This window comes from Mandrillus leucophaeus, unplaced genomic scaffold (genome assembly GCF_000951045.1).
Source record: "Mandrillus leucophaeus isolate KB7577 unplaced genomic scaffold, Mleu.le_1.0 Scaffold183, whole genome shotgun sequence".
NCBI lineage: Eukaryota > Metazoa > Chordata > Mammalia > Primates > Cercopithecidae > Mandrillus > Mandrillus leucophaeus.
In genome coordinates, this window is record NW_012101843.1 from 2,211,993 (window position 1) to 2,231,312 (window position 19,320).

The 19,320-nt window shown below is 38.1% G+C and overlaps 1 protein-coding gene and 1 pseudogene across 1 annotated transcript in view; both read left to right on the forward strand.

Annotated features, from left to right (window-relative positions):
- The window catches only part of PURG (purine-rich element binding protein G), a 39,802-nt gene extending 32,739 nt beyond the window's left edge, over nucleotides 1-7,063 (forward strand). Inside the window, exon 2 of the mRNA XM_011977718.1 lies at nucleotides 6,959-7,063. Within this exon, the coding sequence (XP_011833108.1) occupies nucleotides 6,959-7,063 (105 nt within the window). The remainder of the gene's footprint in view (nucleotides 1-6,958) is intronic.
- A 3,663-nt stretch (nucleotides 7,064-10,726) lies between these two features.
- LOC105538016 lies at nucleotides 10,727-18,201 on the forward strand (annotated as a pseudogene).
- The last annotated feature ends 1,119 nt before the right edge of the window (nucleotides 18,202-19,320 follow it).

Genomic DNA, 19,320 nt, shown 5'->3' on the forward strand with positions numbered 1-19,320 from the left:
CACCACTATGCCTGGCTAATGTTTGTATTTTTAGTAGAGATGGGGTTTTGCCATGTTGGCCAGGCTGGTCTCAAACTCCTGACGTCAATGATCTGCCCACTGTGGCCTCCCAAAGTGCTGGGATGACAGGTGTGAGGCACCATGCCCGGCCAGTTTTCTATATTTATACAATTATTCAGCCAGAAAAAATAGCAGCCATATAGTACTATAATGCTTATATCACTTCAGTGGGAAAAGAAAAATAATGGTATGCAAAAGAAATAAGAAATGTAGCCTGATTACTGAGAGAACACTGATAAAGTTTCAGATTATTCCCGTTGTTGAAATACTTCTCATTCACTTTTCTCATTTCCTTCACCTCCCACTGAAATACCTGCGCTTTCCTTTTCCCCTGTCATACTTAACTTTTTTCTTCAGGTTCCTAAGTTGTTTTACCATCTTCATATTTCATTCTGATAATTCCAAAAATACTTAAATGAATCTTCCCTTTAACATGACCTACTTTAGTGTAGAATTTGGCCTAAGTCTCATTTCTCATACAAAAGCAGTTACATTTGAATTACCAAGAGAATCTTTTTGGTATAATTTAACCCAGAAGGGCAACTTACAGTGCTGTCATACTAAGCCTCAAGGATATATCTTCTCAAGATTGATAAGTGCTTTTGAGCAATCGCTCAAAAGTATGAATTGAAGTCTCTAAACAGTTCATTATCGTTTTGGTTGTAGTAATTAATTTTAATTAACTGCTGATAATGTTTGTTTCCAGATGAAAAAATGAGGATATGGTCTTTGTTCCCATTTGAATATGAACAGTGCTATCAATTTAATGTTAGAAAGGTAAAAGAGATCTCGGCCGGGCACGGTGGCTCATGCCTGTAATCCTAGCACTTTGGGAGGCCGAGGCAAGTGGATCACCTGAGATCAAGAGTTCGAGACCAGCCTGGCCAACATGGTGAAGCACCGTCTCTACTAAAAATACAAAAATTAGCCAGGCATGGTGGCGGGTGCCTGTAATCCCAGCTACTTGGGAGGCTGAGCCAGGAGAATCATTTGAACCCAGAAGGCAGAGGTTGCAGTGGACCGAGATCACGCCATTGCACCCCAGCCTGGGCTTCAGACAGAGACCCTGTCTCAAGAAAAATAAAAATAAAATAAAATATTTTACATGGTATCTTTGCAAAAGGAGTAATGGTGGTTTAAAGAAAATGTATAATACAGTTGTTCAAGAGTTCCAAAACATCAAACTTTTTGGATTCAACTATCCTTTTCTTAAAAAAAGAAGAAAATCTATTTTGAATACTGTACAGATTCCCATCTTATCAGAGGAAGAACTAGTTAGCATAATATAGAATTTTAGAGCTAGAAGAGACTTTCAACATCATCAAGTCTTACCTCTCAGTATTCAATAGTTCAATATAATTATTACCTTTTTACAGGTCTTAGCTTTCCTGCCCTAATTTCCAAAACAACGAAGAACCAGTAGTCCCCAGATCCACTTTGTGTATATGTGTAATTGTCTTTTAATTCCCTCTGATATTCTCCATATTCATGCTAATGATTGCAGCTCTGAGGATTATTTCCTTGATTCATTATGCCTGAATTAGCTTAAGAAAAGAATAGTCTACCAGATGCACAACTTTTAATTTAAATGCTTGGCAAAGGTAAAGATGAGTAATTCAGAGTTTTAGAAGTAGTTGTAGTAATAGTCAAGTGTGTCATTGGTACTCTGGAAAATATATCATATGGTTTTTGCCATAACGATTCAGGAGTGAGTAATACTACCCTATTCAAGAGTAATACTACCCGATTCAAGAGTACCATTTCAAGAGTGAGTAATACTATCCTATTCTTTAAGACAAGTAATACTACCCATCCCATTGTATGGGTGAAGCCAAAGTGAACCAGCACAGCTTTTTGTGGGGGTTAGGGGTAGGAGAGTGTTACAGTGAAGTTCTTTGTTTCTGTTTTCTCGCTCTCATTTCTCATTCATTCTTTAAATCAATAGATATTTATTTTGCCTGTGGTATGAGCTAACAGTTTCTCTGGGTCTGGATAATATAGCAGACAACAAGATCCAGTCTTTGGTCCCAAAGAGCATACAGTATAGGTTCTCACAACATGGACAATGCTAGATAACTGCCCAGAGAGCAGAGAAGTTACGTAGGATCATTATCAACCTGTGCACCTGAACCACTGCACAAGCAATGTATTAACTTTGCCTTGTTCATTGGGATACAGTGAGAAATAACTGTTATAATTCGTTGTGAAGCATTTTGGAAATGGAAAGAGCTACAAAGCAGCTGAATAAAAGAAAACAATATTAAATTATAGGGTGGAAATGATTCTCATAGGTATGTTCAGTATTTATGTCAACACTGTAGGACCACTACCACGGAAAAGCTATTTTAGGTAAATACAGTTGCCTAGCTTTTACAAAGTTGAAAAAATACCTGTGTGTATTAACAAGATAAACTGTGGAATCTTATATTATTTTGGGTATTACGTGAGCTAAATATAGTTGGAATATCACACATACTATGAAGTTTCTATAAATCTGCAGCTTCTATTAAGAGTTTCTGTATTTCAATGTTTATCAGAAGTATTTCTCCAATATTTAAATGCTGAAACTATCCAAGACTATTATTCACAAACAATGGATTATATTCTAATACTCAGAAACTGTAGGAAGGTTTGTTAAATAAAATGAATCTGTCCTGTGATTAACCTACCAGTATGTTCGGTTCGGGGGAGCTATCAGTGATTTATTATGCCTGATCTTTTCTGATTTTAGTTATGTTTTTAAAGTTTGTTAATTCTCTCAGAAGATGAGGATGCCAATTTATATCCCATTGTACACCCTCAAAAGATGAATTCATAGAATGGGCCATATCTTTAAGATGCTTTTATATAGTCATTCTTATACCTAAGATTCAGATGCTCAAGGAAGACACCCATTTAGACAGTTATTTAATGTTCTTTGACTATGAACTAATCCTAATTTTAACTTTAGTACTTTTATGTTCCTACCAGCTTTCACCCTAATTAAATGGGGCACTACACCACAGAGGTTAGCCTGTGGCATAGCAGAGCCCAGGTCATCTGTCACAGAGAATCATAATCTTACATTCTGTCTCTCCTCTGAACAATAGAACTTTGGGGTGGGGGAGAATCTTAATTTATAATGAGGCAACTCTAGTTTTATCACACTCAGAAACAACAAAAATATTCAAAATTTAACTTTCTGTGCATTCCATTTATTTGCAAATATATATCAATATGATTATTACATGAGTAAGAGATCTTCATTTTTTATTGTCATCCCTGATTTGCCAAATTAGGTAATACGGAGAACCTCCACACAGTTGCATATTATTTTACTTGTTCCACATGTTGGTGCTTTGTTCTCTACTGTCCTTTTGTCATTATATTATCTCTGAACATTTCCATTTAGTGTTTCTATTTAGAGTAAAGAAATAGAAGCATGAAAATTAATAACCCATGCATCAGACATTTTTGCTGGACTTTATAGGAATAACCAGTTAAGGCTAGAAACTTCAGTGTTTAATACTGTTTTCAAAACTTGATTGTTACATATATTGTCAGTTCAGTGATTGAAGACAAGATGTATATGTAGACAAATAGATAAAAACAGGGTAATTAAACCAGTGTGGGGTTTTTTTTTATTTTAAAGGAAAACACATGTGACTTATGTGCATTGCATGGCAGAGTATTACTAAAATTTGCCTAAACAAACCATCATGATGTTTTCAGGTTGTATGGTAATGCTTTGACTATAGAGTACTTGGATTTGAATCCTCATAATCACAAAGGCTCTTAACAGTTGTTTAAAACAAAAAACAAAGACTATACTGTTTCTAGAAAGTATCATCTTCTTGGTTATATTTGTGCTAAATGTATGAATCTGTACTATACCGGTATGAAAAAGTAAAACTGTATATGTATTTAGATTTTGAAAAGTAGCATTGTGCATTTTAGAAAAACATTTGGCAACTTGTGGCACTTTGGTAAAGGAATGTGCAATTATAAAGGTTAATGCCATTTGATTTTTTTTCTAATTCCCAGTAATTATTCTTACTAGGCTTTAGAGTCAAAACCAAACCCAATTTTAAGACTAGCACTTTTTTCCTACTGGTAATTCCTGTTTTTGTAATTACATGGAATGTTTAACTTAAACCATTCTTTGCAATGAGTTTTAGCTTTCCTCCTCTATCCTAACTTCAAAACCTTTAACTTAAGAACCATTTTAAATTAATCCAATGGTAACCAGAAGAATATTTTAAGTATCATGACCACTTAATCTTGTGCCTGATTTTAGTAATTTTCTGATAAAAATAACTGAATTCCTGGAAAAGAATATTCAAACATTTTAAGTAGTTTTCATTGGTCATAAATAATTGCGTAGTTGATGTCCATATAGTCATAATTTATCTAAACTCTGGAGCTGCCAAGGCAACTAAGTACACAGAAGTGCTTAAAACACACCCATATCCCCTAAAGAGAAATGACAAGACTTGGAAGAATCAGAATTCTGTATTATTATGGGTATCACATATATATAAGCTATTTTATATATATATACACACACATACACGTACATTCTATTAGGTTACCAGTATTTTACTGTCATGCACCCATGGGTAGTAGAAGCAAAATAAAAATAAATATAAATGCTTAACTTTAGATGTTGGCACCAATATAGATTATACATAAGCTGTTGCAATAAAAAATATTCATTGTGCCTGTACCTGAAAAATTTACTAGGTTTTCTCTGGCCTTTTTTGTTTAGGCCTGCATGATCATTTTAAATGTATAGCTAGCAGGATATATGAATGAATGGATAAAATGATGGCTCTGTTTGCCATGGGATTAAAAATTCTGTTGAATTTTCTGAGGGGCATTGGCTGCTGTATATTACATCATAAACTTATTGTTCACAAGCAACATGAGTCTATCACAGCATTTAGAAATTTTTTTCCCACAAAATGAATTCAGAATTGACAATTCAAATTTGTAATTTTAAGCTGCTAATTATTAAAATTTATTAATATCTTATGGATTGAAGATTACACGAAATAAAAGCTACAAAAGAATGCTAATTAATAACATAACTCCATATACTATCAAACTTCTGATAGCATTGAGTTTCTTATAAAGCCTTAAAATATTTTAATGATAAATTAATTACCTGGAAAAGAAGGCACTTTATTACCTTGAACTAGCTATTCATCTGTATAGAATATGTCAAAAATCCCTTAAATTATTCTTTATCCTTTTATAAATTTATCCTAGTTACATGTTTTTCTAAAGCCTCTTATAGTATAATGTGTCAATTCAAACTATTGTAACTTAACAGAAAAATTGTTAACGATATAACCAATGAACAATACAGACATAAAACTCAAGAATAACAAAAGTACATGTGATAATAAGACTGTTAGTCTAAGTTAGTCTACAATCATTTGAGATTTTAAAATGTCAGATTTGAAGAGTTTTTCATTGAACAATTTTTGGACAGTTTTTATTTTTAAATCTTACTTTTAATTGGTACTACCTTGTCTTGAAATGTTGATCAAAGGTAAAGGCAATCATTAAGCTGGTCCCTTATAATTCAATTTTGCTTTAGTTGAGATTTTTTAGTGTAATTCTAAAACATTAAAACATCCGTTTGTTTCTTTTTTGCTCAAGTCAGCCACACCTGGTGAACTATCAAATTTAAATCATCAACCTGGATGTGCTGCTGTGTATAGCTGTTTCCTCTTCAGAAAATTAGTACTTGATTTATACAAAGAATTTAGTTCAGCAGAAAAAGCATAGGATAATTTTTTCAAAAGGGTTCAACCCTCTCAAGTTAAACCTTAACATCTTTCTGACATTCATAAGGATAGGCTTTTATCCAAGAAATGTTTTCAACAGAAAAATATTTCAAAGTGGACAAACTCCACTTTCTTTTTTGCTTGAGGGGCAGTACACTTTTACAAAAACACATTTTTCTATAAGTTTCCTTATCTTTAAGTCATTCTCTGTGGTGGCCATTTTTCCATCTCTAATTTTAAATGTTTTGCTAACTGTACATGCAGTTTCCTAGACAGTCTGATCATTACATGATATAGAAAGGAGTCAAGTTTATCAGAGGTCTGTCCTTCAGAGGTCTGTCCTTGTGAAGGGGAGAGACCAAACACAAATTCCATGTCAGTTGTTTTGGTTTGGTTCTTTGTTTTCTTTTAAAAATAGGATATATTAACCCAAAGGTGTGTTAATGTCATGGCATGAACAATCTTCAATGTAGACCTATTGAGTATTTTGTGATGCTGAGTAACAGACGTTTCTCAACTCTCTGTGATGCTAAATATTTTCCTTAGGAAGTTTTGTTTAATGTTAGATTGTTGTTCTGAAAGATGTTGGTCCTAGTGGGATTTTTTAAAACTTGGAAAACAAATAAACGCATGTATTACAAATATAGAAATGGTGAATTGTAAACTTACCATATAGTACTGATTTCTATTTTCAAAAATGTTTTGCTGTTAAATATATACAACATAAAATTGCTGCCGTACTGTAATTGAGTACTTTTTCCTAAATGACCCTGTTATCACTATTCCAGAATTAGAAGTTGGGCAGATACATGATTGATTCATGTGTCTGCATAGATGCTTCAAGGTATATTCTTCTCTTGGTGAGTAAAATTATATTTTCCTTGGCATCAATGCATTGAGATCTGAATATACCTGTATCTATCAATCCTTATTACACATTTCTTACGCAGTAGCTTCAAATATGCCAAAATTGGCCTAGACACAACTAAAAATTGAGGGTTTGTTACATGCTTTCTAACAGAAAGGTTTTCAACGAGTTTAATTATGGGTTTGTACTGTGAAAATAGTGGAACTCCCTTGAAAACTTCATGTTTGCTAAATTCAAATTAATATTTTTTCTTTAGCTCACAAATTACCCCAAATCCAGAGAGAATATCAACCTTTTTCACTGTTGTCAAATCAAGCATAAGGAACAGCCCCATGATACTACAAAAACAGTTGAGGAATAAGGAATAAATCTCTTATGTTACACCTCAGAATAAAGGCATTCGGTGAAAGAAATGAACTGAAGTTCATCATGAATGCAAGCCCTCAGTACTTGACATTCCTCCACGGAAGGGAAGACAAATATCGACACCACTGGCATCATTTCCAAACTGATCTTATGTGGAATAACTTCCACCACATTGAAGTACTTTTCGACTCTATCCAGTTTTTGGGTTTTTTTTTTTTTTTTTTTCATTCATCAGGCCTTTCTGTTTTCAAACCACCATTTGTCAGCCTTGAGGTAGAGAGACGTATAGATTTGAAAATACTTTCTTAAGAGATCATGTAACTATATAACTCTGAATTTAAAAATTGAGGGGGAGGGATAATTTCAACCCACTGCCTCTTACCAGAAACATTTTTTTAAATCTGTAACTGCTTTAGTGTTAACAGGGTACAAGGTGGTTTTTGTCCCGTATTGTTCTTAAAAGATTCTCATTTATTGTGATTGTATTGTACTGTATGAAAACAAATCATAAATTGCCTTGTATTGTTTATAATAGACCATACCACGTACTACTTCAGTTTTTATGTTCCAAGTTTTTCAGTGATGCATGTTAACAGTTAGGTCCTAAAATTCTGTGGTGCTAATTCTCCCATACCCAATGGTGCTTTTGTGGATGCTAACTGCACACATGCTGAACAAAGCTTGAAGTTTAAAACTTTCCTCCCTTCCTCTGTTTATATGAAGTAAAATAAAATAACTTGAATTTGTCTCAAAGTATCACTGACAATCTAATAAACTTGTTTATATGTGTGATTAGTTTGGATTCTTAATTATTTTACAGAAAGCATCTCAGCTCTGTTGGACCCCAAAAGTTGATTTTGTGTTTATTTCATTATATCATTTGTGCCCCCCAATTCGTGGTATCTTTATAAATTTAAATGCAGTTTGTCTGGCTTCCAAAATCATGTTTACGTAGGATCTACAGAAACTAGACCTATCAGAACTGGAAATGAGTAAGTTGAGAAGATCAAAAATGTGCCAATCCAGTCTATTACAGTGCCTTTATCTATTTTGTAATTTATTAATAAGGTTTTAGCACCTGGTTGAGCCAGGAGATAACATTTGCATGAAAGCAAGTATGCCTTCAAAACCTTTATTGCAACTCAAATGACATTGAAAAGGCCATTTCTATATGCTGATATTAAAAGTTCACTCCCCATGTATGAAAATAGTGACAAAAAATTAATTTTGAATTTTCCAGGACAAACTGACATCATATGCCAGAATGTCATAATAGATAAACTCATGGCAATGGTTTTATTGGATTTTTAGCTTCTGCATCTGTCTTAAATCACAACAGAAGGCCACGTGAACCTGCCAATATCTTCATGAGGGCAGAGGGCTGTTTCTCCCAAGCCAGAGATAAACTCAATATAAAGGCACTACGTAAATTTGCATTCCAACCTTGGTACTTTGCCTAACTCATGGGTAATGTTAAAATTTGAAAAGAAAAAATGGAAACAAATGTATTAAAGTTCCTTGAGCAACAATCATTGACCTTAAATAGAAGATGATCAAACCTATTGGTCTAATAATCTAGCGGGTATGATGACTGAAATGATATTCCCATACTACTATGGTTCTTTATTATATAAAGAGTTTCAAGCCCAGTAATTTTTGCCTCAACTAGCTATTAAATTGTGTCTAACTTCTAACATCAGAAAATGAAGTTTAGAGAATAGTGCCAATGTGAACTTAAGCTTACTTCTGTGACTATCTGAAATAAATGCAATATTTACTAAATCACAGCCTCTCACCAAAGATATTTCTACAATATATTTTTGTAACTACCTTAACTGTATTCCATTTTATGAAAACTGGTAAATAATAAATGTGCTACAAATTAATTCCACATTTTCTTTTGGAAGAAAAATCTGTTTAATCTACATGAAAATATCTCTAATTTTACACCCGCAGTCAACCAGATTTCTGTATTAATTTTCATCGTTTGTCCCATCAAAAAGATTATCCTGAAAAATGCTTCTCAGCTTTCATTGGTAGTAGCGAAATTTTTAAAAAATCTTAGCCTTAAATAACATGAATATACTTTGTAAGTTTAGTTCCTCTATAAAAATAATGTAGTCCCTCTCTAAGTGAAACCATTTTTAAATTACGTAATTACATCTATTTTTATAGCTTTATTAGCATTATTTTGGTAAGTTGTCTTTTCTGTTCCTAAAACAGTAATTTTCCCTTAGAGATCTTATGCTCAAGGTGTTTTCCCTAAATCCTTACGGGAAAGCATTTTCAAAAACAGACCTAAATGTTCTCTTTCCAGTAAGGAAACTCTTTTATAATAAATTCCATGTACACTAAAAGCATAACAGTACTTGTATTAGGGAAGTAATTTTTCTCATCAGAAATTGCTTTGAGTTTGAAAATGGCCAATAAAAAAAAAAAAAAAAAAAAAAAAAAAGCCAATCTGCAGTCTACATCATTTCAGATTTGTCTTCATGAGATCTTTTTAAAAAACTGTTGAACTAGGTGCATACTGACTTACACCAGGACTAAAGTTATTTTTCTTAACTCCTACTTTATCCTTTATCCTTGGCAGGGATTCAAGGGAGGTGAAAAGACTCTTGGAAAATAACTAAAAAGTAATACAATACACACAAAATAAGGGAGTGGTAGTTCATAGGACTGAATAAATCATGAAATGCAGTGAACTCGGCGCTACACATATTCTGCCAAATTGTTCTCGTCTTACACTTTTCATGAAGCAAGTTTCCCATCATAAAAGACTTAACAGAACACTGGCACGTGAAGATCAAAAGGACTGAATGAAAAGGCTGGCCCTCAGTTTTGTGTATTTGGAAGTTCAGGGGTTTTTTGTAGCTAAGAAGACTTTGATGAAGGAAGAAGTAAAAAAGAAAAAGAAAAAAATGAAACTCAGTTTTGTTAGTTCATTCTGAGTGAATTCACAAGAGATTCCTTTTAAACAAGGTCATAAAGAAAACATCTTGAATATCAGATATTCAATGGAGAAACCAATTAACTTACAACAAAAAATAAAGTGGTACACCCAGGGAGTGGATTGGAAAGAAGATGTGCATAAGAAGTGAATTTTGAAGTTTGCTTTTATACTTTTTGAATGTTATTTCATGATAAGCTTGTATTGTTTTATAATTTATAAAAGACTTTTTTTTTAAAGGAAAGAAATCAAATGCTAGACAGACTAGAATACTTATGTCAACTGGTCAGCACATTCTCTTTCCAGTAGGAAAATCTGCTTTTTTTTTTTTTTTTTTAGACAGGATCTGACTTCGTCACTCAGGCTGCAGTGCAATGGCAGGATCACAGCTCACTGCAGCTTCAACCTCCCAGACTCAAGCAATCCTCCTACCTCAACCTCCCAAATAGCTGGGACCACAGGCACATGACGCTATGCCTGGCTAATTTTTTACTTTTTGTAGAGACAGCATCTCCCTATATTGCCCAGCCTGGTCTTAAAGTCCTAGGCTTGAGCAATCCTTGCAAAGTGCTGGGATTACAGGTATGAACCACTGCACCCAGCTGGAAAATCTACTTCTAAAACCTGCTGAATGTTAGAACATTGATTGGCAAGTATAAAATCAGATAAAGGAAAATGACTAATATTCATGAATGGCATCATGTTATGATGGGCTTCATGATACAGACCTGCCAAGAAAACAGGAATAACCCCATCAGCGTATTGGCTCAGAGCACAGTCACCCCAAGTCAGAGACGGAAACCACTAACCAATCCTTATGCTTTAAATCTTTTTTTTTCTAGATTGCATGTGACCCACCATCATTCAGTGTGAAAATTATTGCTTATATGATTAAGCCACATATTATCTTGCATTTAGTATCACCTTAGGATTTTCAATGATAGACTACTGTTTTATAAATATCATTCATCATTAAGCATTATCTTTAATCATATTACATAATCATATCATTACACTATTGTATAATCATTGTTATTATTTTGTTTGTTTGTTTTTGAGAAATAGAGTCTCACTGTACCTCCCCGGCTGGAGTGCAGTGGCGTGATCATAGCTCCCTGCAGCCTCAAACTCCTGACCTCAACCAGTCCTCCTGCCTTGGCCTCCCAAAGTGCTAGGATTATAGGCATAAGCCACTGTGCCTGGCCTTTTTTTTAATAATCATTATTATTAATCATTAAGTATCATTAATCATTCACTCTCATTATAAATATCATTCATCATTAACAAAAGTTTTACATACAATAGCTCTCTGACCATGACCCTTCTTGACAGAGATTTAGGGAACATCCAAATTCAGCAGAGGTGACTGGTGAAAGATAAAGATGTCCCTCAATGGTAGACCTCGTCAATAAACCATAGCAGCTGGGAGCAGCTCACACCTGTAATCCCAGCATTTTAGGAGGCTGAGGCGGGCAGATTGCTTGAGCCCAGGAGTTCAAGACCAGCCTAGGCAATATGGTGAAACTCCATCTCTAGAAAAAATTTAAAACTTCGCCGGGCTTGGTGGCATGTACCTGTAGTCCCAGCTACTCAGGAGGCTGAGGCTGGAGGATCGCTTGAGCCCAGGAGGTCGAGGCTTCAGTGGGCTGTGATCATGCTACTGCACTCCAGCCTGGGTGACAGAGCAAGACCCTGTCTCAAAAAAAAAAAAAAAAAAAATAGTAGGCCATAGTATTTATTTCAAATGGCCAGATACAGCTCTAGAGTCTTTCTCAACTCAGCACTCTCCTGGCAGCTGCTCCCAGTTGACTACACTTAGCATGCAAGATTGACATAGTTGCCTTTCTGCCTTAGACACCCATCAGCACGTATACATGCCATCTGTGTTAGTCTGGGTCCTCCAAGAAGCAGATGCCAAGATGGAATTAGATGTGCAAGAGATTTATTAGAGGAAATGCCAGTGAGGGAAAATGGAGAGGGAGCCAGTGGAGGAGACATCAGACTCAGATGCAAGTCCGCCCCCTGTAAAGGAGAAGAGAGGAGGAAAGGGGAAGGAGGTAGGAAGGAAGTTATTTCTTAGACTGCAGTGCAATTATAAGCAAGTTTCAGCCAGGCCTAGGGGAGTCCTTGAGCCAAAGTCACTCTTCAGAAGAGGCCAGCATCTTGCGCGTTCAACCTGCTTAGTATCCCTGTCACACTCAGTTATTGGCTGGGAGCAGCCTAGGAGGAGTCCACCCACAGGGCAAACGTGATGATAGATTTCAGAGCACCACAGCTGGACCTGTGGGCCATTTAGGTGGAGACGTAGAGCTGTTCAGTGCCAATAGGAGTCTGTGGTGGCCATGAAAATGCATCTCTCAGATTTCCTTCTACAGGGAGCATAACTGACTCACAGGCTCTTTCTCCCTTCTGTGATGCTAGTTTTTGGATGGTGTGGTTTTCATGTTCTACCTACACCATCCACCTCCTCTGCTGGGAAGTGGTCCCTTAGTTGGATGCCTCTGTCTCTACTGCCATGGCCACTCTGTTGATGTGCCCATCCTGCCAGTTCCAAGGTGGACAATGGCAGTCTGAGTCAGGTCAACTGTCTGAGTCACTTTGTCAACTTGGTTGTTCAATACCTCTCCCATGATGGATGGCTTCTGGTGGATATTAACATGTGATACAAAACTCTTCACAGTCTGGGCCAGGTGTGGTGGCTTACATCTGTAATCCTAGCACTTTGGGAGGCCGAGGTGGGCGGATCACTTGAGGCCGGGAGTTGGAGACCAGCCTGGGCAACATAGTAAAACCCCATCTCTACTAAAAATACCACAACAAAAAATTATCCAGGCGTGGTGGTGCACGTCTGTAATCCCAGCTACTCGGGAGGCTGAAGCAGGAGAATCACTTGAATCTGGGAGGTGGAGGTTGCGGTGAATCAAGATTGCACCACTGCACAGCAGCCTGGGTTACAGAGTAAGACTCTATCTCCAAAAAAAAAAAAAGTTTTCGTAGTGTGTGCCTGCTCCCATATGTGCACCCACAAGCCTCTACCCCAGGCCTCTTAGACCCAATCTTCCAGTCCTTTTCCTTCCAGGCTCCTGGCCAGATAGCCAGGCCATTGATCACTGCCCAGGAACTATAAATATGCTTACCCAGGCCACTTCCTCCTTGCAAAGTAGATGACTAGGTGCACTGCTTGCACCTCTGCTCATTGGGAAGATTCTCCCTCTCCACTGTCTTTCAAAGCCACCTCACCAGTTTTCAGTTTGCATCTACATACAGACCCACCTCATCTATCAACCAAGCTCAGGCTTTTCCCTTCTCCTTCAGTTGTCCTATGGGAACTTCCACATGGCCATACATGTGAGATGGGAGAGGGCACTGATGCATCTATTGAAGCTGAAAGGAATAAGGCAGTTTGGACTGCCTATGTGATCATAGCTCACGGCAGCCTCAACCTCCTGGGCTTGAGGAATCCTCCCACCTCAGCCTCCCAAGTAGCTGGGACTACAGGCACACACCACCATGCCTAGCTAATTTTTTTTTTAATAGAGACAGGGTATCACCTGTATCACCCAGGCTGGTCAAACTCCTACCTCGACTTCCCAACGTGCGGGGATTACAGGCATGCAATAGCGACTTCTCAAAAGGTGTGTAATTCTCTGCAGTGGTTTGCATGATCTTCCTCCAGAATCCCAGGGGCTGCAAGGTGATTCTCTCCCTGGGGCTTGATACAAACTCTGTCTTTTCCCACTGCTTCTTTTCCCTACAGTGACATTCCAAAGGCTTGGATCTGCCCAGTCATGCAGACTAAGAATTAGGGCCAGTTCACCTGCCGCAGTGCCCTTTCCTGCTCTGAGACCTGCTCAAAGCTGGCAGTATATGCGGCAGAGCAGTGTTCTTATCTGTGGAATGTGTCATCTCCTGAACCCAAAGAGGTTTGCCGGATGCTCAGCTTCCTGTATGGAGTAGGGATATAAGTGGTGCCTGCTTCTTTTTTTTTTTTTTTTTTTACTTTTGAGAAGAGGTCCTGGCATGCCCTAATAAACCTCCTAAAAAATGTCACTGAAGTGGCAGGAGCCTGAATGTTTCTAGGGTACATTCTCAAGCCCCCACTTCCCTCAGCCTCTTTATCCCTTCCTATGGACCAATGAGCAGTGTTGCTTGCACTGCAGCCTGGACCTGTTGCAGAAGTCCTTCCTGCTAAAGGCAACTCGGAATTTTCCACTTCGCTGTGCATTGGTCATCACTCTTCCCAGACTTCTAAGAACCACCCTCGCAGTGAGTTTGTCCTATTCCCTGGGGTCCTGGCCAACGTGTTAGATCTCAGTTTCTGAGAAACTTCCATTCCAAGTCCTTTGATCAAGCACTCTCAAAGTACAGGCCAAGGTGCCCTCCTCTGGTTCCCACTGGCTCATTCTTGCGACTCATCTGGTGTATAGTCTCCTTTTTACTTAATCGTCCCCAGCATGTAGCCACCCGCGTTATGCTGGGACTGAACCTTAGTTTTCAGGCAGGAGAGATGAGGACACCTACTGAGGGAACATGTGTTGCCTTGTGAAGGAGAGGCCTCTGCAGCATCTTCTTACACAATAGAAGCACTAGCTCTTACCAGAAAGGATGGGGCACTTTTGCAAGCCCAAAGGATTGGGAAAGAAAGCGGCAGTCTGCCTAGACAATATATTCAAGGGCCTCTGCCTACATACCCTCATCCCAGTTTTCAGGGTCCCAAGTTTTCCCAGGGTCCCAGGTGTTCCCCAAACTCCCCCAGCCCCCACCACTGGCAACCTATTCTTAACTGAATATTCAAACATCTAGGGATCTCTGCAATTCTAACTATCTGATTTTCACCCGTTCAATCACATCTGCTCTCCCACACTGCAGGAGGTAAGGGCCTTCTTGTAAGATGCCAAAAAGCCTCTTGCCTCCCACACTTAGCCATTTACTCCTTGCTTAACTGCTCTCATTATCCCTTAGCTAGCAGCAATACAACTTAGCAGTAAACAGCCAACAATTCTGCTGTCTTTGAGGACATTTTTCTCTCCCTAAGTTTCAAATGCTTCAATCATCACACCTGCAACATCTTTCCTCCCCACCAGGACATCTTCCCAGGTCACCATCGATGAAACTTTCACCTTTGACTCACTACCTTATGCTACCGACCATCCATACCCCACCTATCAACCAAGTTAATATCCTCTTTGCCCACTGGAGTGTTAGTAGGTCAATTCCAAATCACAATCTTACCACCTGTTTTCTTGGATCATTCTTGGTACTACTTTTGCTAGCACAGGACATCTGAGAAGCCAAAGCCAAGATAGGATTAGACACGTAAGAGATGTACTGGTTCAAATGTTGGTGAGGGAAAACGGGGGGCTGGAGGAGGCTGGTGAGACGTCAGATTCCATTATGATCCCACCCCTATGAAGGAGAGAACAAACAGCTTAGCTTGCAGCATTGCAATAAGGAAGATTCAGCAAGGCTAACGGAATGCTCAAGCCAAAGGTGCTTTTTAGAGGAGTCCTCTGTCTTCAGAAATGGACCTGCCTTTGTATCCTGCCATGAGCAGTCAATGGGAACAGTGCAGGGGAAGCAGAGCCCTGGCCTGAACACAGTAATGGAAGTCAGTACACAACAGTTTGTGCCTTTAGTTACTTACCCTCCCTGAAGCAGGAGGTCGGAGAGGCACATTCCCAGGGCTGCCATGCCGTTGCATGGAGGCATTTGAGATCACAAAGCGAATCTCAGCCATTAAAGAAATGGTCATGCTTATTTTGCTCAGTTTGAGAGGGAGATAATTTGTATTCCTATACTCAAAATTGAGGGAAAAGAATCACCCTAATTAGAATCTGAGCTGTCCATAAGTAATAAACATAAAAGTAATATTAAAGTATTAGTGAATACTCTTAAGCTCAATTGTTAGTTTTCTATTGCAAAAAAATAAAATACTTTAAAACTTTAGAGACTGTTTTGGGAGGCTGAGGTGGGAGGATCCCTTGAGCCCAGCTGTTCAAGACCAACCTGGGCAACATAGCAAAACCCTGTCTCTACAAAAAATTAAATAAATATACTAGCTGGGAGTGATGGCACATACCTGTGGTCCCCGCTACTCAGGAGGCTGAGGTTAGAGGACTGCTTGAGCCTCCAGAGGTCAAGGCTGCTGTGAGCTGTGAGTGCACCACTGCACTCCAACCTGGGCAACAGAGCAAGACTCTGTTTCAAAAAGAACCAAAAAAAAAAAAAAAACTATTTTAACATACAAATATCTCACATATATATCTTATCTATTGAATGAAAACCATTTCTTTCAATAAACAAAAAGCTACGTTTGTACAAATAGTAAGTATAAAATGATTTTCACTTAAAAGGTGATTTTAAAATGATTTTGATATGGCATATTTAATAGCAAAACTCTACTATTCATTGTCCGCAGTTCAGTGAATAGTCCTCCAAATTAATTATATACATGTATTAACATGTGTATATAATTTTAAAAATCTTTTTGTATGTCTAAGCATATATATGTATGCATATCAATTAATTTGGAATATATATATACATTTTGAGACAGAGTCTTGCTCTGTCACCTGGACTGGAGTGCAATGGTGCAACTTTGGCTCACTGCAACCTCCACCCCACAGGTTCAAGTGATTCTCCTGCCTCAGCTTCCCGAGTAGCTGGGATTACAGGCATGTGTCACCACTCCCAGCTAATTTTTCTTCTTTTTTTTTTTTTTTTTTTTTTTTTCAGTGGAGATGGGGTTTTGCCATGTTGGCCAGGCTTGTCTCAAACTTATGGCCTCAAGTGATCTGCCCACCTTGGCCTCCCAAAGTGCTGGGATTACAGGCATGAGCCACCACACAGGGCCTTAATTTTTAAATAAAATTATGTTTACTATACCCAATTATACTATATCCAAATTTCTTTTCTTAACATTGCAACTTTTGCTCTTCACAGCTTTTCAAAAATAATACTTTGAAAAATTGATTAGCCAGGTGTGGTGGCAGGTGCCTGTAATCCTGGCTACTCAGGAGGCTGAGGCAGGAGAATCGCTTGAACCGGGGGAGCAGAGGTTGCAGTGAGCCAAGATCACGCCATTGCACTCCAGCCTGGGCAAAAATAGTGAAACTCCATCTCAGATAATACATATATATACACAAAAATTAGCTGGGCATGGTGGTGGGCGCCTGTAATCCCAGCTGCTTGGGAGACTGAGACAGGAGAATTGCTTGATCCTGGGAGGTGGAAGTTGCAGTGAGCCGAGATCACACCACCACTACACTCCAGCCTGGGTGACAGAGCCAGACTCTGTCTCCAAAAAAAAAAAAGATAGAATGTGGAAAAGATGTTAAAGCAATTTCAAAAGATGAAGCAGTGACGTTGGTGAATCATCAGGCTACAGCAGATGTGTGCACACTGATGATGCGCCTCCAGGACAAAGGACTGGTTGCTGCTCAGATGATGTGGTTGATGGATCATATTTTTAAGTACATCAACTTTGGAATTGTTTCTCCAGTTCACGGAGACTTTTTTATAAGACAGGGAAGATCTTATTGTGACCAACAGCTGCTGCTTCTCAAGGAGCACTTAGAAAGTAATTACAGGAGCAGAGATTGAAAATGGATTATTTTGTTTCCAGAAAGGGGCTTCCTCAGGAAGAGGCGAGAAACAAGTCTGGCATTTGCAGAGAAAAATAACTTGCTATTTCATACACATGTTACTCTGCCAAGGTTTGGGGCAACAAAAATTATTTTGAATGCACTTGTAGCACAAGAGGGAAATGGAAGTCCAGCAGGAGGACGTGCTAAAGAATTAGCAAATCAAAAGGCCTCCAGTGGATAATGGATACAACGATAGCTTATCCTAAAGCTGAACCTATCAGTATTCAAACCTGGATCCTTGGGTACCGGAAACCAACAGTCACACATGAACATTACAGGATCTTTCCAGTTAAACATGTACCCCTGGAGACTGATGACCTTACCAATGGGATCTATCAACAGTTTATTGAAAAAGAGGACCTCTTATCACATTTTTATGAAACAGGAGCTTTTCCACCTTCCAAGGGCCATAAGGAAACTGTTTCCAGGGAAATGACCCTCAGAAACATGTGGATATTCCTTACACAGTCTTTAGCATTTTTGTCAGGCTGTATGTGGTACAACATCATTCAGTATTTTTACCATTGCCTGTTTTAGGAATTGACTTGGACTTGTGAAGGTCACCATAGATGTTCAGACTTTCTTTCATAAGCATGCATTATTTACATGTGCAAATCAGAATATACTTAAAACAGCAAGAGAAATTCTGTGGATGAATTAATATTTATTCCCCTTTGGGATATTTTAAAACTCTCCTGAAATGAGGATTCGTAATAAAAACAAATTGATATGTACTTCATATAACATAAAATTCACTATTCGAAAGGGTCTATTTGGTTGTTTTATTATATTTACTGTGTTATGTAACCATCACCACATCACCTAGAATATTTTCATCCTTGCAAAAACAAATGCCGTATCTGTTAGCAATCAGTCCCAATTCTTCCTCTCACTCAGCCTCTGTTAGCCATTAATCTACTGTCTCTATGGGTTCCCCATTCTGGACATTACATATCAACAGAATCATACAATATGTGGCTTTCTATGTCTGGCTTCCTTCAGGTTAACCCAAGCTGTAGGATACGCCAGTACTTCATTCCTTCTTATTCCTTTTTATGAATAATATTCCATCATACGGATAGAGCACTTTTTGTTTATCCGTTTATCAGATGGACATTTGGGTTGTTTCCACTTTTTGGCTATTATGAATAATGCTGCTATGAGCATTCATGTACAAGTTTTTACATGAACACGTATTTTCAATTCTCTTGGCTATATATGATACTGGGAAGTGGAATTTCTGGGTCATATGGTAACTCTACGTTTAGTTTTTGGAATAACTGTCAAACTGTTGTCTGCAGTGGCTGTACCATTGTATATCTCCAGCAGCAATTTATTTATTTATTTATTTATTTATTTATTTATTTATTTATTTTGAGACAGGGTCTGGGTCTTTCACATTGGCTGAGGTGCAGTGGCATGATCACAGATCACTGCAACCTTGACCTCTGGGGCTCAAACAATCCTCCCACTTCAGCCTCCTGAGTAGCTGGAACTACAGGCATGTGCCACCATGCCCAGCTAATATATTTTTTTTCTCTTGTAGAAACAGGGTTTCACCATATTGCCCAGCCTGGTCTTGAACTCCTGGGCTCAAGCAATCCATCCACCTTGACCTCCCAAAGTGCTGGGATTATAGGCATAAACCACCACGCC